The 23,489-nt window shown below is 39.7% G+C and overlaps 1 protein-coding gene across 1 annotated transcript in view; it reads right to left on the reverse strand.

The window, feature by feature from the left end:
* The window catches only part of LOC126183283 (DE-cadherin), a 624,501-nt gene that overhangs the window by 29,470 nt on the left and 571,542 nt on the right, over nucleotides 1-23,489 (reverse strand). Inside the window, exons 8-17 of the mRNA XM_049925115.1 lie at nucleotides 18,826-19,189; nucleotides 16,569-16,743; nucleotides 11,392-11,535; nucleotides 11,166-11,296; nucleotides 10,913-11,074; nucleotides 10,710-10,835; nucleotides 4,152-4,458; nucleotides 3,853-4,040; nucleotides 3,574-3,756; nucleotides 3,281-3,436 (exon numbers count right to left, since the gene is read on the reverse strand). Of these exons, the coding sequence (XP_049781072.1) occupies nucleotides 3,281-3,436; nucleotides 3,574-3,756; nucleotides 3,853-4,040; nucleotides 4,152-4,458; nucleotides 10,710-10,835; nucleotides 10,913-11,074; nucleotides 11,166-11,296; nucleotides 11,392-11,535; nucleotides 16,569-16,743; nucleotides 18,826-19,189 (1,936 nt within the window). The remainder of the gene's footprint in view (nucleotides 1-3,280; nucleotides 3,437-3,573; nucleotides 3,757-3,852; nucleotides 4,041-4,151; nucleotides 4,459-10,709; nucleotides 10,836-10,912; nucleotides 11,075-11,165; nucleotides 11,297-11,391; nucleotides 11,536-16,568; nucleotides 16,744-18,825; nucleotides 19,190-23,489) is intronic.

Consider the following 23,489-nt stretch of genomic DNA (forward strand, 5'->3'; position numbering starts at 1 on the left):
GGCTTTCAGCAAATACCACTACGTTTTGAAAAGACACATCATCTTTTATGAGGGATATCCATGGCTTTAGTAGCATTTCAGTGCAGCAGGTAAGTGTTCTGCGGCTTTGAGCATGAAAATCTTGCAAGGCTAAACCAGTTATTATTACCCCTCTATAGCGCTACTGACAGAGCCACAATGTCCATCAAAAATCATTCTACCATTAATGAATTACAGTCCCTTGAGGAATTTCTAAGTCAATTTACTTAAGAATTTTTTTGAGAGTTGCATGAAACTGTTTTGGGTGAGTGATATTTGAGCCTTGAACAAAATTACAAAAATACAATTGACTCGTGTTTCTCTTGTTAGTGTCAAACCACCAGGTTTGGTAAAGAGGATGGATTATAGCAACACAGCATTCTTGGCTTTACTGTGGGTTTTATGTTTATGCTGACACACACCGCTCTTTTGAGATGACCAAGTGTTTTCATCTACATTTACAGCTACACATACGTGATTACTCTGCTATTCACAATAAAGTGCCTGGCAGAGGGTTCGAACCATCTTCAAGCTGTCTCTCTGCTGTTCCACTCTTGAACGGCGTGCATGAAAAACAAGCACTTAAATTTTTCTGTGCAAGCCCTGATTTCTCTTATTTTATCATGATGATCATTTCTCCCTATGTAGGTGGGTGCCAACAGAATGTTTTTGCAGTCAGAGGAGAAAACTGATGATTGAAATTTCTTGAGAAGATCCAGTCGCAATGAAAAAAGCCTTTGTTTTTATGATTACCACTCCAATTCAAATATCATGTCTGTGGCACTATCTCCCCTATTTCACAATAATACAAAATGAGCTGCCCTTCTCTGAACTTTTTCAGTGTCATCCTTCAGTCCCACCTCATGCGGATCTCACACTACACAGCAGTACTCCAGAACAGGGCGGACAAGCACGGTATAAGCAATCTCTTTAGTAGACCTGTTGCACCTCCTAAGTGTTCTGCCAATGAATCACAGTCTTTGGTTTGCCCTACCCACAACATTATCTATGTGATTGTTCCAATTTAGGTTATTTTTAATTGTTATCCATAAGTATTTAGTTGAATTTACAGCCTTCAGATTTGTGTGATTTATCGCATAATTTACTAGTTATATGGAGTTTTTTCAGCTTTCTAATGAGGAGAAACTAAATGCAAAGACACTCTGAAGACCATCATCTGATTTAAGTACTGTACAAAATGTTAATACTGGAAATCAAAAGTTTAAGAGAACATTTAATAGGAATACTTGTAAAAAAAATTAACTGATTATGTGGCTGTGGAGTTAAAAATGTATATTGCTTAACAGAGAACTCCTGTGGATCAAAGCAAACTAAAGAAATATGAATCTTCAGCTGTTTGGATACAAAACTATTTCAGACTGTCACTTTTTGGAACAGTCAATGTAGCTGTACAATTTGGTAGTGCAGAGAGAAAGAAAATTTCAGTTTATAACTAAGTAGTTAGGGGTAACATGTATGTGGTAAATTTTTATTAAAATAAGTTTGTTTCTGTGGTTCTTTTGAAATGGCCTTAATTGATAATGTTGAAACTGAATCACCATGAAACATAGGTGTTTTCAGAGGTCCAAGTAATTTTAGCACCGAACTGGATATTGCAGTGGAAGGTCATTAAGACAAAGCACCTGTGTTCAAATGAATATCCAAAACCATCCAAAATGAAAAGATTTGACTGCAGTCCTTGACAAGATGGTAAAGAAGTGTTTATCATGATCTTGCCCTGCTAGGTAGAATTTTTAGCCCCAATCTGTAAACACAGTTTACGACTGGCAGAAAGACATCAGTAACCAGATACTGGAGGATGGCTATGTAAAGAGTGAAACTGCAAAACACCTCTGTCACAAAAATTTCTTTCCAGATGTAATTTTAATTATTGGCTGAATTAGTCTGTGAATTTCCACCACTGGCCAAAGTTCTCTTCAGTCAGCTACAACACAGACATTGGTGTGTGTTCTGCATATAAGGCTGTGTCAGCATTCAATGTAAATATCACTAAGATCTAAGAAGAAATTAATCTCACCAGCAGTAATGAACCCAATGATTGCTCACTGAAGAAAAGGAAACTAGACAGGCCTGTGTGGAAAAGAGAAGTGAATGAAGTGTTCGACACCACTTTCCTGGGCTAGATATTGTTTTAGTGTATCAGGGCATCTTATAGCTACATCATTGTTTCTTCCAGGAAAGTTCCATTTACATCATTGTAAGTTGCCTTGAGATATCATAAAGACAGTGCGTTCAGGGTATATCTTTCTGGATAACCTGAAACTACTTCATGAACTGTCTGTCATCTATTTAGCACAAGGATTCAGGTCACTGTCTGGTGCTGTAAGTATAGTAGAGTTTATAACAACCAACAATCCAGAGATGATGATCACTAAATCTTTCAGGTTGGTGAAGCTAATTACAATGATATCAGTCAAAGCAGAAGGGTGTTTTTCCACTTTGAAAAATATAAAAACATTCTTAAAGAACTCTATGAACTAGGAAATATTTTAGTCTTGGGAAAGCTTTCTACTGAAAGAGATCTCATGATGGAGATTACAGATGCCTATTAGCAGGTTATTGATATGGTTGTACCACTGAAAAACAGGAGGGCAAAATTTCAAGAAAAGGTAGGTAACAAAAAGTGCAGTTGCACTGTATAATTTGCTCCTATTTGGATGCTTTAGATACAGAATGTACAGTAGTTTTAAAAGAAATGTAGTTCATTATTTAATGATATTCAATTTTATTGTTATTTCTATAAAATTCTCATATTTCTGTAAATGCATGGTGACTTTGTACCTTCATATTTTTTGCATGACAAGCACCTCTCTCGCATCACATGACCTTCCCGGATTCACATTGGCTGATGGCAAAAGTTTGCAACTCCAATATAATACCCATGTAAGAAAGCTATTGACTGATGTTTTTTTAAAGCATGTGTCCTAGTGCTTCTGTAAATTGTTCTAATGGGTTTATTTCCCACTAGTAACCGTCATAGTAATGAAACAAGCAGCTCCAAACACAAAATAACTCCACTGAAAATGCTGAGCCAAGATCATTCCAGTAATTAATAATAAACACTTAAACTTTGTTACTTTTGTTTTATTATTGCACTTATATTTTTGTTTTGTGCACATGTGGACAGCATAATAGTCACAGCACATCTACAAATGTAATTATAATGAAGAACCTTGATAATCCAAAAGCACATCATTTTGTGCAGTTTCAATTACAGGTACAAGTGCAAATGAGTACAAACCCCATTTGGTCCAGGAGCTACAAATTCTTCTGCTGTTACACCATAAAATCTAATTGAACCCGATTTGTCCACTGCTTCTTCAGGAATTTCTTTCACAGTGACATTTACATAAGCATTTACTTCATGTTCCTTCACAAATATTCCTTCTTCTCGCACCTGCAACATTTTGGAAAGGAATGCTATTGAAGTAGAATTATCATTAAATAATACCACTTTTTGCAGCACAAAAATATGTGTTACACAAGTTTACTTCACATTTAGTTTCAGTCGTTTACTGTAGTGCATTTACTTACAGTGAATTCTAGAAGATATTCTCCACCTTGTGTTCCAGCAAGCATTGTGATCATACCAGTGCCAGCGTCTAAATTGAAATTAGGATGTGATTCACCTTTCCACCTAAAATGTTTGTCAGGTAAATCCCAATCATCAGGGTCTTCAACATAAACCTGACCTATTTCTGTGTTTGGAGCCTCCCCCTGCAAGGAACAAAACCATGAGAAATTTGTAGCTTATTTATATAGCTTATGCACACGAATGAACTGTAGTTAAATCTGGCTGTTTGCTACTCTCACCTTATAATTGTATACAAAAATGGAACTTCTGCCCTCCTGCATAGCATTGTCATTGACATCACCTATTATCACTGTCAGTGTGCTTGTACCAGTTTGCTGAGGTTCTCCACTGTCTGTAATGGTGATTGGCACAAGGTACTTCTTTTTCTCTTCTCGATCAAATACCTTCAGTGCAAATAAACTGTTTCCTGCAATGGAAGAAAAGGAAGACATTATCCTATATGAACAGAGTTCAAAACTTGCTATCATTATGAGGACTGCTTTTCCATATTGTGTAAATTAATTATACCTAGACATACCTCTTATCTCAAATTTTTCAGTTGTGTCTCTATCTGCTTCTACACTCATCCTGAAAGTAAATGGTGGCCCATTTTTCGGGCCATCGTAATCTGTAGCATTCAATGCAGTTATATTGCCAGGCTCTTTATTTTCTTCCCATATAACTGGCTTAGCCATGCTGAGGAATGGTGCATTGTCATTAATATCTATTAGGTTAATAATGACCTCTGTAATTGATGACTGGGAAGTTGGTCCACCACCTTCATCATCTGCTGCTATTAAAACCTGCCAGGCTTCATAGCCATTGGGTGGATCTCGGTCCAAAGGCTAAAAACAAAAAGTAACAGTTATTTTTTTTCGTGAAATTTTATGCTTTACATTTAATGTGCCACTAACAGTACATTAAAACAGTGGAAATTCCAGGTAAGAATATCAGCAATGAAGGAAAAGACAGATTGCTACTTATCGTAAAAAAGACGCTTGAAGTTGCAGACAAGCACAATCAAAGGCACAGCCTTCATCAGTAAAAGAGAGGCACACACCATTCACACAAGCTCAGTGTCAGGAGGATGTGGGGCAGGGAGGTGTAGAGACAAGGAGCAAAAGAGGAGAGGAGAGGAGAGGAGCAGAGCGTAATGGAGCGGAGCGGAATGGAGCAGAGCGGAGCAGGAAAAGATGGGCGGGTGCATTGGCAGAGAGCTGCAAATAAACAGGGTGGAGATGAGAATGGGTAGGAGATGATAGGACAGAGGCATTGGAAACTATTGGGTGGCCGGTGTAGGTTACCGTAGGTTGAGGCAGGGATAATTTCGGGAGCAGAGAATGTGGTTTTAGGATAATTCCCCATCTGTGCAGTTCAGAAAAGCTGATAGTGGAGGGAAGAAACCAGATGGCTCAGGTAGTGAAGCAGCCATTGATATCAAGTGTGTTGTGTTCAGCTGCATGTTGTGCCACAGGGACGTCTACTTTGCTGTTGCCCACAGTTTGGTAGAGGCTGTTCATCCTGGTGTACAGCTGGTTGGTAGTCATACCAATATAAAAACCTGTGCAAAGATTGCAGTAGAGCTGGTAAATGACATTGCTACTTTCACAGGTGGCCCAGCCCCTGATTGTTAGGATAAACCTTTGACAGGACTGAAATAGGAAGTGATGGCTGTGTGGATTTGGCAGGTTCTGGACCTGGTCTTCCACAAGGATATGATCCTTGTGGCAGAGGGTTGGAATTGGAAATGGCATAGGGACAGATTAGGATGTTTTAGAGGTTGGGTGGACAATGGGCCACCACTTTAGGAGGGGTGGGAAGGATCTCTGATGTAGGATGTTCCTCATTTTAGGGCATGATGATAAGTAATCAAAGTCCTGGTGAAGGATGTAGTTCCTTTGTTCCAGTCTGGGGTGGTATTGGGTGAAAAAAGGGATGCTTCTTTGTGGCTGATTCTTGGGGGTGTGAGGAGAAATGGCCCAGGAGATTTGTTTGTTGACTAGATCTGTGAAGACCTTGGTGAGCACTTCAGCATACTGAGCAGGGGAGTATTTGTCACTGCAAATGTGCCATTCCCAGATGACCAGGCTGTGTGGGAGGGATTTTTTGGTGTGAAAGGGGTGACAGCTGTCAAAATGCAGGTGCTGTTGATGGTTGGTAGGTTTATATGGACAGAGGTGTGCATGAAGCCAGCAGAAAGGAGGATGTCAATATACAGGATAGTGACATGCTGGGTTAAGAAAGACCATGTGAAGCAGACAGGGGAAAAGGTGTTGAGACTGTGAAGGAACGAAGACAGGGTGTCTTGTCCAGAGTCCTGGATATGAAGATAACGTCAATGACCCTGAACCAGATTACGGGTTTGGTGTTTAGGGAGGCTACGAAAGTCTCTTCCAAATGGCCGATAAAAAGTTTGGCTTTGATGGTTGGCATTTGGGGCCCATGACTGTGCCGCAGATTTGTTTATATACCTTCCCTTCAAATAAGAAGTAATTGTGGGTTACGATAAAGTTAGTAAAGTGTGCAAGGAATGAGGTAGTGAGTTTGGTGTCTGAAGGACATCAGGAAAAGTAGTGTCCAATGGCAGCAAGACCATGAGCACGTAGGATGTTTGTGTAAGGGAGGTGGCATCAACAGGGGCAAATAGAGATCCAGGAGGTAAAGGGGTGGGGATAGTGGAAAGTCAGTGAAGGAAGTAGTTCGTGTCTTTGACGTGGGAGGCTAGATTATGGGCAATGGTTGGAGATGTTGGTCAATGAGGGCCGAAATTCTTTCAGTGGGGGCATAATAACCAGCCACAATGGGGTCCCAGGATTGTTGGGTGTGTGAGATATCAAAGGAGTGAGGAGGAAAATAGATTCAGGGGAGATGTTCTGGGAAGGGCTTAAGGGTTTAAGGTGGGATTGGAGTTTGTTTTGGACTCCGGAATGGGATCAATCTGGTGGAGTTTATAGGTACAGGACTCAAGTCAATTGGCAAAGGCCTTCTGGCAAGTAGTCATTGCGATTCATAATATTCGTGGTGAAACCTTTGTCTGCAGGTAGGATGATTAGCTCAGGATTTGTTTTGAGGTTGTGTATGGCTGTTTTTTCTTCTACTGATAGGTTGGTGTTCTGAGGAAGGGACCTGGGAAAGGATGGTGAGGCTAAGTTGAAGGTAAGTCCACATTAATCCCACCAACCACCAAGGAAGGTGACCAGTGGCTGGTTAGTTGGGAGGGGTGAAGTATCATGTTTAGATGGTGGTATGAAATGGAGGAGGCATGGTTCAATAGTGGAATTAGGGTGGTTCTGGTTGGAGGGATTGGTGGCACAGAAGTGTTTCAGTTGCAGGGATCGGGAGAAGGAGAGAAGGTCTTTGACAAGTCCAGCAGAGTTAAATTTGGATGTAGGGCTAAAGGTAAGGCCTTTGGCTAGAACAGACTTCTGTGGAGCTGCTGGATTTGGTGGATAGGTTAACGACAGAGTTATGGTAATGTTTTGGTTCCCTATTCATCCACTTCTCATTTGAAGGGAAGGTATATAAACAAATCTGTGGCACAGCCATGGGCACCCAAATGGCACCCTTCAATGCCAATCTATTTATTTATTTTCTGTCCATATAACAAAGTTTTCGGACATTGTCAGGAAAATTTAGATTACATTACACATATACAGTAAAATATTTACATTCTTGCATAACAACATATGGATCAGACACATGTCTGTACACATTATTTTTCAAAAGGGTACTACAAGTAGATTCCTCTACAGTGTAACACAATTTAGCTTATATTTATAATAGTACAGTACACATAATACAGTGTATAATTACATTCTTTCATACCACTGATAGATCAGAGACATTGTCTACATACACTGTTTTCCAGGATGGCACTACAACTTAAAGTCCTCTATAGAGTAACAACACTTCTCTATTAATAATTGCTTCAGTCTACTCTTTAGCATATTTAGATTTACTTTCTTGAGTTCACAGGGTAGTGCATTGTAGACAATTGCTCCCATTCTGTGTGGGCTGTGGTCAGTTGCCTTTTTATTGGTCACAATTCTATGAAAATTTTCCCTTCCCCGTGTATCATAGTTGCGTACATTACTGTTTCTCATATTAAATTCAGGATTTTGTTTCACGAACATGACTGACTGCAGTATATACATGGAGTACACAGTATGAATTTTATACTTTCTACAGATGTCTCTACAAGGCTCTCTCTTCTTTACCTTGGCTAACATTCTTACTGCCTTTTTTGTAATCTAAAAAGTCATATCTATATGAACTGCTGATGCCCCACCCCATATCTCAATACCATACTGAAGGTGCGGATGAATTAACCCAAAATATATTTACCTTAAAGTATCACGGTCCAAGAAGGCCGAGACCCGTGTCAGTAGACACACATTTCTACTGATTTTCTTGCAAATATTATCTACATGGTCTTTCCATGATAAGTGTTCATTAACAACGATGCCCAAAAATTTATGTGAATTTGCATATGCAAGACCCAATGGGGATGTAAATACAGTATCAGTTATGGCATCATTATAACTGTGGATGAACTTCATTATTACTGTTGATGTTATCTTCATTATCTGGACTCGGGGCCAAGGCACCATATCTTCATTCCATCAATGCCTTAACACCTTCTCTCCCATCCGCTTCATGTGGTCCTCCTTAACTCAGCACGCCATATTCTTAGATGTTGACCTCCTCCTCTGTGATGGCTCCATCCGCACGTCTGTCCACATTAATCCCACTAACCACCACTGCATTTTGACAGCTGTCAACCCTTTCACACCAAAAACTCCCTCCAACACAGCCTGGCTATCTGAGGATAGCCCATCTGCAGTGACAAATACTCCCTTGCTCAGTATGCTGAAGGTCTCACCAAGGCCTTCAGAGACGGGCACTATCCCCCAGACCTAATCCACAAATAGATCTCCCATGCCAATTCTCCTCACACCCCCAAGAACTAGCCACACCCAATACCACCCAAGACTGGAACAAATGAACCACAACCTTCATCACAGCTTTGATTACCTATCATCACATCCAAAAATGAGGGACATTCTACCTGAGATAGTTCCTGCCCCTCCTAAAGTGGAGTTCTGTCATCACCCAGCCAACCTCCACAACATCCTAATCCATTCCTATGCCATTCCCAATTCCAACCCCCTAGTCACAAGGATCATACCCTTGTTGAAGACCCAAGTGCAAAACCTGCCCAATCCACCCACCCAGGACTTCCTATTCCAGTGTTGTCAAAGGTTTATCCTACCTCATCAGGGCCTGGGTCACCTGTGAAAGCAGCCACGTCATTTACCAGCTCTGCTGCAATCATTACACAGGTTTTTGTTTTGGTGTGACTACCATCAGGATGAACAACCTCAACCAAACTGTGACCAAGAGCAAAGTAGACCTCCCTGTTGCACAACATGCAGCTCAACACAACACACTTTATTTCAATGGCTGTTTCACTACACGAGCCATCTGGATCCTTCCCACCACCACAACCACCAGATGTTCTGAACTGCACAGATGGGTGTTTCCTAACAACACAATCTCCGCTCCTGTAATTATCCCGGCCTGAACCTATGGTAACATACTGTTCCCATACCCTTCACTCAACAGTTTCCACCCTCCCCCATGTCCTATCATCTCCTCCCCATCCTCATCCCCCACCCTGTTTATTTGTACCCCACCATCAATGCATTTGCCTGTCTTTTCATGCTCCTCTCCTCTTTTGCTCCTTTTCTCCCTATCTCGCTGCCCCACATCATCCTGATGCTGCGCTTGTTGGCATTCTAGTCCCTGCACACTCCTCCAGAGAGCATTCATCTCTATCCCCACCTGTACACCACCCCTTCCCCTGCCCAGCCCCCTACGGATTGCTGCTTCACCCCATGTGATGTTGCATTCTGGCCCAAGCTGCTGGACCCCCTCGCACGCGCACGCAAACGCGCACGCACAATCATCATGTGCATATTTCAAATGTGTTTAAGCAGTTTTCTGATAGAGTATTTTGACATAGTATCTATTGTAGATCATTGCTGGATATCTCATCATATATGACATACACAAAAAGATGTAACAAGTATCCAATCTGAGCAACATTGTGTTATGTTAAGTCAAACAGATTTTGTTCCCAGATAATGAAGATTCTGAAACTGCTCTACAATCAGTCTCAGAATATGTGAACCTTTCAAGTCATTCCTTTTATTTCCTGAGTGCACTGTATAACTGCTGAGCACTAACAGTTGAATATCCTTCTTACAAATTTATTTATAGCTTCTATTTTTATTTACAACTTCAGCAATTATAAATTCCACTCTTCATTTCTCTGCTATTATACCCAAGTGTGACCTTTCTTTTTTAAATAATGTCTTCTTACTCAGTTCATTAGTTTCTCTGGCACCCTTCCTTGACGTGCTCCACATCCTTGACAGTTCAATATATGTATGGAACATGGTGAATGTATTAACTGAGCTTCAATATTTATTTCTATGCATTTCAGATTGCCTCCTAAAAATGTGTGTGAATGTCAGAATGTATTTTCATTCAACTGCAGTCTGTGCACTGATATGAAACTTCCTTGTAAATTAGAACTGCTTGCCAGACCAGGACTTGAACCTGACATCTTTGCCTTTCGTGGTAAAGCACTCTACTGACACAGTTATCCAAGCATGACTCACGACCCGCTCTCACAACTTTACTTCCATCAGTACCAGATCTACTTTCCAAACTTCATGGAAGTTCTCCTGCACACCTTGCAGGATTAGCACTCCTGGCAGAAACGATACTGTGAGGACATAGCTTCGCCACTCCCTGGGGGATTGTTTCTGGAAAGAATTTTCACTCTGCAATGGAGTGTGTGCTAATCTGAAGGAACCCAGGTTCAGGTCTTGGTGTGGTACACAGTTTTAATCTGCCAGGAAGTTTCATATGTGGGAAAAGTTATTTTATTTATATCAAACATGTTAAGTCATATTTAAAGAAAATCGTATCATATTCCTTCTCCAGCCAAGACAAACAGGCATTACACTAATAGGCAGCATGGTTACTTGTATGTATACCTAATTTATTTTTGGATCAATTAACATACCTTAAGAAGCATCAGGCACCCATCTTTATCAATGTCCAGCAATTTTTTCTGTTCATCCTTGAACACAAAATATACAATATTTTGAGGAGCACTTCTGTCCGCTATGTCGGGGTCGTATGCCTTCAACTGAAAAAATTTGAATATTAAGATTCATAATGATACAAAATATCTGGTTCAGTCCTAATATTCATGAAGGTACTTACTGTGACCAAACATTTCTCATCTGGAATTCTTTCTTCATAAATTTCTATTTCTTTCTCATATTTCTCAAAAACAGGTGGGTTATCATTTACATTGTCAATTAAGACATTGACTGTAGTATAATCCTCATACACACCATCAAATGCACGCACAAGAAGTGTATACTGAAAAAGAAGTTGTTAATGAATTAAACAGTTAAATTTTTAACCAATCATTTATCAAGTAAAATGAAATGTGATAAGAATAAATGCTTGCCTTTGTAGTCCTCTCGTAATCTAATTGGGAAGAAACTCTAATTTTACCAGTGCGTGGCTCAATTGTGAAAGGATTGTCATCCTTTTCACCGATGGCTGTGTTGTTTATGATGCTGTACATTACAATGGAAGCTGTAACAATTTTTTGTAGTTTATAATAAATGCCTTAACTATTGATTTGTGCTATAATGTTTCTATACTTCCACTGTAAATGTAAAAGGAAATACCTGTGTCATTGTCAATAGCCTTCACCTGAGTAACCATGGAATTTATATTTGCATCTTCCTCAATGTGTGCTGTATACAGCTTGTGTTCGAAAACAGGTTGATTGTCGTTTTTGTCAGCTATCCAAATCTGAAACTGTTGCTCACCTACAAAAACAGATATTGGTTTTCAAATTATTCAGTATGTAGCCATTAACCTACTAACTTTAGACTCACCCCTATTAGTACAAGGAAGATAAATGTTGCAGATTCAGTTCACCTGCCACTGGTCTTACTTTAACTACTGAAATTATTGAAAAATCAATGTTATAATAATAAAAATTAGTCTGCCTATTCATGTATGTAATCTAATGTGAAAATAGTTCACCTGATGGTATTTTATGTTCTGCTAGTATCACTCACTGTTTTCTTTACTTGTACTAAATGCCAGTTCAACAGTTTCATTCAAAGCAGGCAAAAAATTTCAATTATAGTGTATCAGGGCATTTTATCAAATACCTGATCAACTATTGATATTTGTTCCAGTTGAAGGTTCTGTGGTAGCAAGTATTTGTCATGCAATATGTAAGACATTGATTGATTGATTAATTAATTGAGACGGGTTATGGGACAAAATGGCGAGGTCATCAGTCCCGTAATTCCAAAGTGAGTCACAGAAGAAAGAGGGTCTGCTAAAAACGGACGGATCCAGTCAGGGGAGTCAAATTATAAAATAACGATCATTAAACACACACAGTAAGGGCATAAAAGGTGAGACTAAATTTAAAAACTGGAAAAAAGGGAGGCGGCCAGGACTGTAAAGGAAGTCCCAACCACAATCAACCTACCCCTGCTCCAAAACTAAAGTAGAACCTTATATCTGGAAGTAAAAACCACTTTCACGGAGGAAACTGAGGACCAGTTCAACTATCTGTGGATCATCTGCTAATTTTAAATTTAAAGGATCGAGGAGACTATACTTAACACGAAGGGCTGAAAGAAAGGGACATTCCACCAATATGTGAGATATCGTCAGTCTGGCTCCACAGCCACATTGGTGGGGTGGGTCATTATGTAGGAGGAAACAATGGGTGAGCCAGGTATGACCAAAGCGTAAACGGCATTAAACAGTGGACTCCTTCCAAAAGAAGTGGAAGGAAGAGTGCAAAACTGCAGTAGACTCCTCGATTGTGTGGAGTTTATTACTATGAGCAGTACCGCTCCAGATGACATTCCACTTTTGGGCAAAGAGGGATTTGATGTAGATCCGTATATCCACAGGTGAAATCATGAAAGGAAAAAGGGTCTAAGTATCTGCTTCTCTAGTTAAATGGTCAGCCAGTTCATTCCCTGAGATGCCCATATAACTTGGGACCCAGAGAAAGAGAGAAAGACGACTGAACAGGCGGCACACTTAAGGGCAGAGAGAAGGGCATGGATTTTAGAGACCAAAGGATGACAAGACTAGCATCGGTCAATAGCCTGCAGGCTGCTCATGGAGGCTGAACAAATTAAAACACTGTGGAGGGAAACAAAAAGGAGGGGCCCTGTGAATGGCTAGATGCTCTGCTGCGAACACACTATACATGACCCTGGCAATAAATGGTGTTCAAAGCCAGTAGGGCACGTGAAAGCATATGTCACCTTATTGACTGTTTTAGAACCATCAGTGTAAAAGATGGTGGCACCCAGGAACTCTGCAAGGATGGCACAGACAAGATGCCGGGAAACCATAGGAGCAATAGAGGCCTTAGGACCCTGGAATAGGTTGGTCCTAATCCATGGTCTAGGCATCATCCAAAAGGGAGGGGGGGGGGGGTTATGGGAGGAAAGACATGTGTGCAGTCCAGTGAGTGGAGATGGGAGATCCCGACAGAGGGAAGTGAGGCACATGCCAACTGGTTATCCCACCCGTGGCCAGCTGTTCTGGGTGTTAGGGAGGGAGGCACGCTTAGAGGGCGAAGAGCACAGGATACACAGGATGGTGAGGGAATTGGCGAATGTATAAGAAACAAGGTGTTGGCTCCGTCAGATGTCTAGAGTGGGAAGTCCAGCTTCTGTGAGGAGACTATCAACAGGACTAGTGCAAAAGGCACCAACAGACAGATGCAGGGTTCTGCAAGATCTGGAACCGGAAGAGAGCGGGCAACCTTGGGGTGCACAGATGGTGTGCCCCATGGTCGAATGGTGGTAAGAGTCATCTGGCCAGAGAGACGCTGGGGAGAGGGGCCCCTGGGAGATTGATTGCCAGTGATGCCGAAGAAGGGGGGACACTCCTTCGCTCTAGAAGGGGGAGCGGCTCCCTAATGGGAGGTCGTGGGAACTCCAGAGGAGGGAGAGGGGAGAGAAGAACAGGGCTGTGGTAAGTACAAGAGAGGAGGAGGAGGAGGAGGAGGAGGAGGAGGAAATTAAGTAACAGAGGCAAAAGGTGAAGGAAATGCCACTGGATGGAGTCGCTCATACTTTTGGTGAACCTCAGCATAAGATAGGCAATCCACGGATTTATATTCTTCGATCTTCTTTTCTCTCTAGTAAGCTGGGCAATCCAGCGAGCGAGGGGAGTAGCAGTCAGCACAATTGACACACACAGTTGGCAGAACACAGCGGCTTCCCTTATAGGGTGAGTGGGCAACTCGCCACACAAAGGGTCCGCTGTAGAGCGGGAAGACAAATGCCCAAAACACAAGCACTGAAAGCACCACATAGGTGGAGGGACGTTAAGGCTTCACATCACATCTTTAGCACATAACCTTGCCCTTCCATGGGAGGGTACACCCTCGAAAGCCAGAATGAAAGCACCAGTATCGGTGCGGTTGTCTGTGAGACCCTCCTGCAAACGTCAAACAAAATATACACCACACCACTCCACACTAGCCCGGCACTCCTCATAGTTTGCAGGATGTGGTCCCTATGAAAAATTACTCCCTGGACCTTATTTAGTGACTGGTGAGGAATGATAGATACCAGGATACTGCCAAAGCAATCACAGGCACCAAGAGCTGTGTATTGGGTGGAAGAAGCAGCTTTGATCAACAGGGAGCCCGACCGCATCTTACTAAGAGACTCCATTTCACCAAATCTGTCTTCAATATTTTTGATGAAAAACAATGGCTTTGTGGCAATGAACGGATCCCCATCTGCCCTAGTGCAGACAAGGTAACAGGGAAAGGGTTTCATCCCAAGACATCGAGCCTTGCCCTCCTCCAGTGTTGTAGCCAGGGAAGCAATGGTTCTCGGGTCAAACGAAGCAGCATTCAATGATCCTTCACCATTCAAAGAGATGGCCGTTTGAAAACGGCCAGATTTTTTCAGCTTGATACGCTTCATGTGCTAAGCATCTGCCCTGATAACACCCACTCCGACCAGGGGCTCTCCCCCATGGGCACCACCCAGCCACAGCAAGGTCCGTCTTGCTAAGAAGATAAGCAACCACTCCTTGCCATACATGGGGAGGGAACAGCTCAGGTATCAGTAGTGCGATTCCTGTGTTGTCAGGGGGCTCAGTCATATGGGTACATAACAGCCCCACAACACGGACTGGCAACATGTGCTGCTCACCTAGCAGGGTGGAAGGGGGCTGCAGTGGGGAAGGGAGAGACGAAGGAAGGGGGGAGGGGAATCCACACCTGTGGATGCTAGGGAGGGAGTTCTATCCCCTACTAAAAACAGGGAATTTTGAAGTTGAGGTCAAACCTCAAGTGGGGACCTACACGCCAAAAAGGATGAAAGAACAGGCAAAAGGATCAAAAATTGCAACCAATACTGGAAACCAGGTGGATAGCCAGGTCAACAAAAGCCAGAACACAGAGAGGGGAAGCAGGTGGCAACAGGAAAGGAGTGAGGAGAGGGTGGGAAGACAGGGTGGAGGAAATGCAGCCAGGGAAGGAAGAATTGGCTGCGATAGCTCGGGGCCCTGTATGCGCCAGGCATGAGCTGATGAAAGAACCATGAGCCCCCTGGGGGGCAATGTATAAGAAAGGAGCAGATTCTATGCACCTCAGTCTGCACCATAACAACAAGGGCAGTGACGAGCCATCAGGTGATGCTGATGTTCACTTGCTGTTTGAGGCTTTATCTATGCTTTGGCAATCTGAATTGGAAACGTCATGGACAATAGCCCAAAAAAAATTAATCATTTTGATGTTAAAGAGAACTTCGATGTGCAGCCTAATAGTCAGGCATTATGTATTAGTAGGTATTAATGTCAGATGTTCAGACACTAAAGCCTCTTTAAATACAGATAATTATGAAAGAGTTAGCAGTTAATTTAACAGCTCAAAGTAGTCATTATGATCCAACAATTCAGCATCACACAGCAAGGACTGAAGTCCAGAAGAAAAGCAAATTTGTACACGGCAGTGGGACGGGATAGCTGGACCCCAAAACAATTTCTCAAAGCGACCTTTCATCAACAAGGTTTATAACAGGTAACTGGCAGATCTGACAGTGAAAACATATCATGTGCAGACAGCAGCTGAAGTATGCCACAAAGAGAAGCTCTTCTTATTTTTCACCATACAATTTATATAGGCCATGGACAGTCACTTTAAAATAAACTGATTCCAAAATTAATATCACATAGACCCATCGTAACTGTTACTCAGGGTGCTTCCTTACTGAAGCCTGTCATCCTGCTTTTGTTGTGATTTGTGCAACAGTGGGAGCCTAGGCCAAGTGCAAAAAAAGCAAAGTCAAACAACAAGATAGACAGATAATGTTAGGAACACTGGAAATTACAAAAATGATTTAAGTGTGGCACTGGAGTGCAGACGAAACAGAGCACTCACAGGTGTACACAGTAGACATTCCAGGCTTTTCCCATTAGTTCATCTGTAAAGATGATGATAATTCATTCTGTTGGTCAAACACTGTGCATGTCTAGTGACATGGCCTTTTAAATGAAAAGTTTTGCTTCATAATATATACAATGAAAAACTGAAGAATCACTTCATAATCATTGTTGTCCATGTCACTGGCTGTAATGTACATAATAAGTGTACTTAATGGCCTCGTAAAGAAAACCAATTGGAATCAGTCACACAACAAAATCTGTGTAGTAGTTTCCTACAGAGAATCTTAACATTATCCAAAATTAACAAATACTGTTTCAAAATGTTGTTCTTTCATAATAATATAAAAAGGTAAAACTAAGTCCTAGTTATTAATATGTCAAACTACTTTTAAAATATAGAAATATATACCTTTGTTTGGTCTACCATCTAATAATAATGCAGATGGTGAATTGTCATACGCCAACACTTTAACTAAAAAAACTGTGTTTGTTTCTCTGTCAAAAGACTTTTTTGTTGTGATGTTTCCAGTTTTTGGATCAATACTGAAGAGATCAGTGTTGTCATCAGCAAGTGCATATGTCACCTGTAACATGAAGAACATATACATTTACATTTGAGGAAGTGAAAAATATCAAGCCAATGTATTTCAGTCCCATTCTCACTTGGTCACCACTCAAAGAAAGTTGTGTTGTATATCTATAAATTCGGTATCTTCTGTCCAATGGGAGCTCCATCTGAGAGAGTGAAGTCTATGAGTGAGAGATTGAAAGAGGAAAAGTGAATATAATAGCTGGGACAACTTTAAAATAATACGTGGATTTCATCATTTAAATATTGTTGTGTCCTGTCCAAATCAAGGCATCTTTAAAGTGGACATACTCATACATTAGTAAAAGGTATGTGGTCATTAACTGTTAATTAGCCATTGTTACCATAGTTCTGTTGATGTTTAATGTAACATACCATATGCCACAACTCTGTGAAATTCAAAAAAATTAATGCAATCTGCTCATGGCATACAACAGATGATATCTCTAAGGCTTTAGAACGAAGAGTCTACTATCTGAAAACAGCAGGGAAAGACAGAACTGTAGGGAAAGGGCTGGAAAATCAATTGGAAAAAAGAAAAGTTATACCATTTCAGTAATCAAGGAGGGCATAGGGAGAAAAATGGAAAGAAGTAGTTAAATGTAATCTAAATAACTGGTTATCCACAAAAATCAGGCTACTTTCACTTTCTGCTAGATGAATACATAAAATGTATTTTATAGCAGTAGTCAATGGAATCATTAGTTTCGAGTGTATCAAATGTTTAACATATTAGTATTTCTTTTGGAAAAGACATACCATAGGTATGAGTGGAAATGAGGATAACTGGAAATTCAGTACCAGAAATGGAAGAGAGAACCAAGATCCATTAATTGGTGAAATAGCATACTTAACAGAGCTTACTAATTTCTACAGATGTCCTGAAGCTACTCTGCTTGCTGTAAAATATTATGTAAGGAACAGACTAAGAATAGAAGCTTTGGAAAGAGTAGTGGTTATGCTGAGCAGACCAGCAGATACAGTCAACTGAAGGACTCAAAATAAGTGAACATTAAAATTATGTCAAAGTGATACACTTATGAATGCTGTGTGAAGAGCAATACAGACAGAGTAATTATATTCATGAAAGCAATGGTATATTATAGAACTATCTGAATTTCTTAAATCTGCTGAACATCATTTTACTTGCATTCAGTCCCCTCCTTTCTTTTAACCAAAGTTAGGTGCAACTTGGCTTTCAACACTTGCACTTTTTCTTTCCATTTTTGTTTATGTCCTATTATACAACTTCACAAAGATTAGAAAGGAGGTCTGTAAAATACGATACTATCAATCATATGGACAGTTTTTCACTGTGAATCACAGTTTTACAATAAGACAATGAAATTTTAACTATTGGTCAGATTTACTTCATCTGATGAAACTGCTAAAATGAGTAGGTGACTGGGTAAAATTAAGATAATATACATCGTTAGTAAATTGGTGGATATAATAATGCATTTTGGATATTTCAAAATTTGTATTACATTGTTTTACACATACTGATAATTTAAAATGGAGACTACAAAATGACACCACAATCTTTACTTCACATTACACCACAGACATTTGGATTTTAAAAACCTCAAAAGACAATAAATGGAAAGAAACTTAACAGGAACCAATCCCTATATCGAGTTTGATTATTACTTGCATTTAAAACATAAGTTAAAATAAACTCTATGGGCAGTGAATCATTTGCTGACATAGCAAGAGTCAGAACCTATATTTCAAGATGATGTTAATTTCTTTAGATCCACCTGTTTCCTATCATTTGGATAATTTAGCATAATGTATTGTAAAAACAAGCACACTTGCTTACAATTCTGTGATTGTTTTCTTAAATATCCATTTCAACAGATTGTTTCTGCATGTTATTAAATCTAATTTCAATTAATAATAATGAAGTAGTTGTGCTAGTAAATACAAAAAGCAATGGTAAAAGAGAGAAGAGTAGAAGCTGAAGCAACTAACCTCAACGCTCTTAACTGCCTCTACATTCTAACAAAAAGTTATTCCTGTGCAACGCATAAGCTGAAGAAAGGATGTCACTTATCTGCTTCATTAAGCATATTACCTGATTGTGTGCTTCTGTGCCATCAGCATCGATTGCCTTAACTTGCAATACAGGTGTACCAGGTGGCTCATTTTCAGAAACATATCCAGATTCAATTTTTCTAAAAATAGGCACATTGTCATTAACATCCAAAATTTTAATGGTGTATCGCTGCTGATGTGCAAGTTGATACTTGTTCTCTACACGAACAGTTAGATGGTATTCTGTTATTGTTTCATAATCGAGTTCTTTCCCTGCTAGTTTAATGTAGGCCTTATCCTTCTTTGCATCTGTCTCCAGGCGAAATGTGGGAACTGAATTTGACTGCTGTGTTTGTCCACTAACAAGCAGAAATTGTAATTCAGGAGAGTTGGGAATATTTGACCTGAAAACAAACAAATTCTGTGAATAAAAAGTTTCATTACAAGCAAATGATTGTTTTTAAGTGTATCCATTGCAACTTACGAAAGGTCATGTATCTGTAACAATAACATGGTAATCATATATCTTTTTAATTAGATTATGAATTATATACTACATGTGAATAACACTAAAAGAGAAAAGTTATCTACAAAAGGAAATATGAGCGCTGTGTTACTAATTAAGGATATAAACTTATCTCTGAAATATTTCTATTCATTCACTACGTTCTATAGCCTATCAAGAGGAAGAATCTTCTGGGATGTGTAACAAGTCAAGCATATATTTACAAAAGAGGAGCTATTCTTAGTAACTGTATCTGCTGACTGCACTAACAATAACCTATTATACTGCTTAGTACGATGTGTGAACATGAGGTAACTGTATCTTAATATTACTGGCAGTAAAGTTGCTACTAAGAAAATATAGGTCCCGTTTGCTCTCTAATACCTTCCACTGGTAGCTTAGTATTTACTATAATATAATGGTGGTTTATACGTTACTGATGTTTGAAACTTTAAAAGGTTTCTGGAACCCTACAGTATCATTTTATTACAGCACCCATGTCTGGATTTCAGGCAGGATCCCCAACTTCCTTCGAAGCTGAGGTGCTCTTGCAATACTGTTAGAGAGCCTATGAAATGCTGTTCAAGTTTAGGGGGAATAGCAAGTGGTCTGAGGCATGAATGGGAGTGGGGATTTTGGGGGGAAGTATTGTTAGGGTAGTCCATACTGTTGAGCAAAGCCACTGCACCAGGTTAGTGTAGTGGTTAGCCCATCTGAGTTGTGATCAGAAGGCCCGGGTTCAAATCGTAGCCTTGGTGCCAATTTTCATTTGTGCTGCAGTCCGTATATATACAATGAGACATATATACGATGAGACATATATACGATGAGACATATATACGATGAGACCCAAGTGTCTTCCGGCGTATACAATCTTCAAATAATGTAGGAGAACACAGCTGGGTGACATCATCGACAACCACCACTATTTTGCCAGTTCTGCCATTTCCAATGCATAACTACAGGCAGTAATCGCTATGCAAGAAGATTTAAAACCTCAATTTGCGGAAAGACTACAGAAACACACATGGCCGCACACCAACCCTGTAAACAGTAGTGTCATCAGAAACCAAAGATGACTGACATCAGAAGTTATAGATATGGAAATTAATAATCATGGATGAGGTAGCATTAACTCTGCCCTCTGTTATTTGAGAAGTGAGAGAGCATGATTCCATGCAGAATTGTAACAAAAACTACCACCTCTATTTATAAGATTACTTGCCAATTTAATTTCAAGCGTTTTCTTAGTAACACTATCTAAACAACTGGAAGTGCATGACAGAATCCTGTGTTGCTGTATTCCATAGGGTGATTGACAAGACAGGGTTCTGCTATGGCACATGTGCTCTCCTGTTGTTAAGTGTGTGTGACGCCTATGCTCAGCATACTGGTCTTACACAGCCCTGATAGTCTGGCCAATAGATGACATGCTACAACTGCAAGGTATACAGTAGACACCCACCTTACACAAACCAAGATCATTCTTCACAGAAACTTAAAGAACCTTGTCTCAGACAGACGTCAAAAACACGTTTCGCATCATATTTCCACAAAATATGATCAACCCTCTCCAAAATGCTCCCTGTATATGGCAAAAAGACAGTAGGCTTTGGTGCCACCTCAGTGTTATAACCACTCACCCAGTGCACAGTTTGTTGATAGTGCAATGCACATCTGATCTGTCTTTTACTACATCCATTCTAGCCAAACATGACCACCAGATGGGTTAACTCGGCTGACAAACCCTCAGGATCTGAAATGAAGTGGACCTTGTGAACCAAGGTAAGAAGCATCCCTTGACAACTATCAGAATGCAGATACAAGTCAGTGTGAGTGGAGTTCCTATAAATGGCACGTCCCAATGTACCATCAACCTTCCTCTTACCGAACACATCAAAAAACAGAAGATAGCTACACTTTTCCACCTCAAATATGAAACAAATATTTGGGAAGATCATTTTTTAGTCTGATTAGATCCATTATAAATGGTTTTTGAAAGCCTGCGACTGTAGATATAATAGGTTTGTTTATAAATAAATAATCTGCTACCAGTCACGATTTTTTCTTTATTTTATTATTCGCACGACGCGTTTCGAGAAATAATTCTCATTTTCAAGTGCGTTTTTATGTGTGTTAAGCCATTTCTTTTGATTTTATCAGTGTGTGTGAGTCTGCTTCATTTTGTTGACTTTTACTGTAATGCATAAGAAACGCGATTTTTAGTTGGGTATCAATTCTTTCTGTGAGGTTAGTGGCTAAAGTTTGAGAACAATTTGTACTTACAGTTTCCTAATGGTCCATTTGTGTAGAGTCTCACACACACTTAACATCTTACACAACTTGTACACTTTACACATCGAAAATATCTTATATAAACAAAACAGTTACAAAGATCTTCTTACATGTAGTTCACAGGGATAACATTATAGGTCTTCCACAGATTATGATATGCTTTTGTACAGAGGTTATTTATCTTAACAATTTGGATTATGAATTACTTATATTGATTTTACAGTTGTGCTTATTTCTATGTTTTACTATTTTTATTTAAGTATATTATTCAGATGTTTCGATAATATACTTAAATAAAAATAGTAAAACATAGAAATAAGCACAACTGTAAAATCAATATAAGTAATTCATAAGCCAAATTGTTAAGATAAATAACCTCTGTACAAAAGCATATCATAATCTGTGGAAGACCTATAATGTTATCCCTGTGAACTACATGTAAGAAGATCTTTGTAACTGTTTTGTTTATATAAGATATTTTCGATGTGTAAAGTGTACAAGTTGTGTAAGATGTTAAGTGTGTGTGAGACTCTACACAAATGGACCATTAGGAAACTGTAAGTACAAATTGTTCTCAAACTTTAGCCACTAACCTCACAGAAAGAATTGATACCCAACTAAAAATCGCGTTTCTTATGTATTACAGTAAAAGTCAACAAAATGAAGCAGACTCACACACACTGATAACATCAAAAGAAATGGCTTAACACACATAAAAACGCACTTGAAAATGAGAATTATTTCTCGAAACGCGTCGTGCGAATAATAAAATAAAGAAAAAATCGTGACTGGTAGCAGATTATTTATTTATAAACAAACCTATCATTTTTTAGGATTTTCTCATCTGTATTCCAAGTAGTCAGTGAGTCATAAGACACGCTGTGAAAAGGTCGGGATAAATTTACGAAACACCCTGCCACTGCTTTTTGTGACATAGTGCGGTAGAGAGAATGGGGCCATTGCCTGTTCATGACCACAATCCAGTGACCGACCTTCCCTCATGTTTCTAATCTCCACTCCTAGCTTTCCACCCTGCTACACCCACAGAACTATTTACCCGTTAATATGGCTCTGGTGATATTTGATGTGGTACAACATTTATTATTTGTTCTTAACCCACTTCATTTCCAAATGAACATTAATTTAATCCCTTACGACAAATGCGAATTCACATCATACCAGTACTGAGCTAATAAACAGAAGGTTAGCTGTTTTTGAGTGGCTGTGGCTGTGCCAGTAGATGCTAATTCTTCATAAAGCCAGCAACGATTCTGATAAGTGCTTTATTCTCCCCCCCTCCCCGGAAAATGTAAATAGTTTAATTCTGCACTGGGAAACATCTTCCAAACAAGATTTGGTTTTCGAGATAGCCAAGAAAAGTCGAGAAAAACATTAAAAAGTTACCTTTAAATTCACCACTGATCCGGATCTTTAGTATGTTATTCATTATGCTGCCTCCTACTATTTTACAAAAATTTGGGACTATGTGAAGTTTTTCCCCTAATTTTCCTTCATTGACTGGACCACTGGAGAAACAGGGCAAGCTTACGAAAAAAATTATTTGTGTGTTCTATTCTGCAAATCACAGGTCTGCTGAAAATGATTTTTGCCATTGACAATAAATACAACTACACAGCAAACGTGCTGATACTTGGGCGTAAGACTTGACAGGCCTCTACAAGCAGGGCAGTACTTGCTTTTATCAACACAAACTACTATATTGTTATTGCTAGTGTTATAAGACCACAACTGTTCATACCATTAATTTTAATGTAACATCCCACTTTTTCTGATAATCTTGAAAAACACACCAAAACATTATTTGTTCTAAAACCCAAACTGGGAGTGTGTAAGATCAATTACAGAATAGCACTTTTGTTTAAATGTAAATCAGAGCTATTCAC

This window comes from Schistocerca cancellata, chromosome 1, assembly GCF_023864275.1.
Source record: "Schistocerca cancellata isolate TAMUIC-IGC-003103 chromosome 1, iqSchCanc2.1, whole genome shotgun sequence".
NCBI classification, from domain to species: domain Eukaryota; kingdom Metazoa; phylum Arthropoda; class Insecta; order Orthoptera; family Acrididae; genus Schistocerca; species Schistocerca cancellata.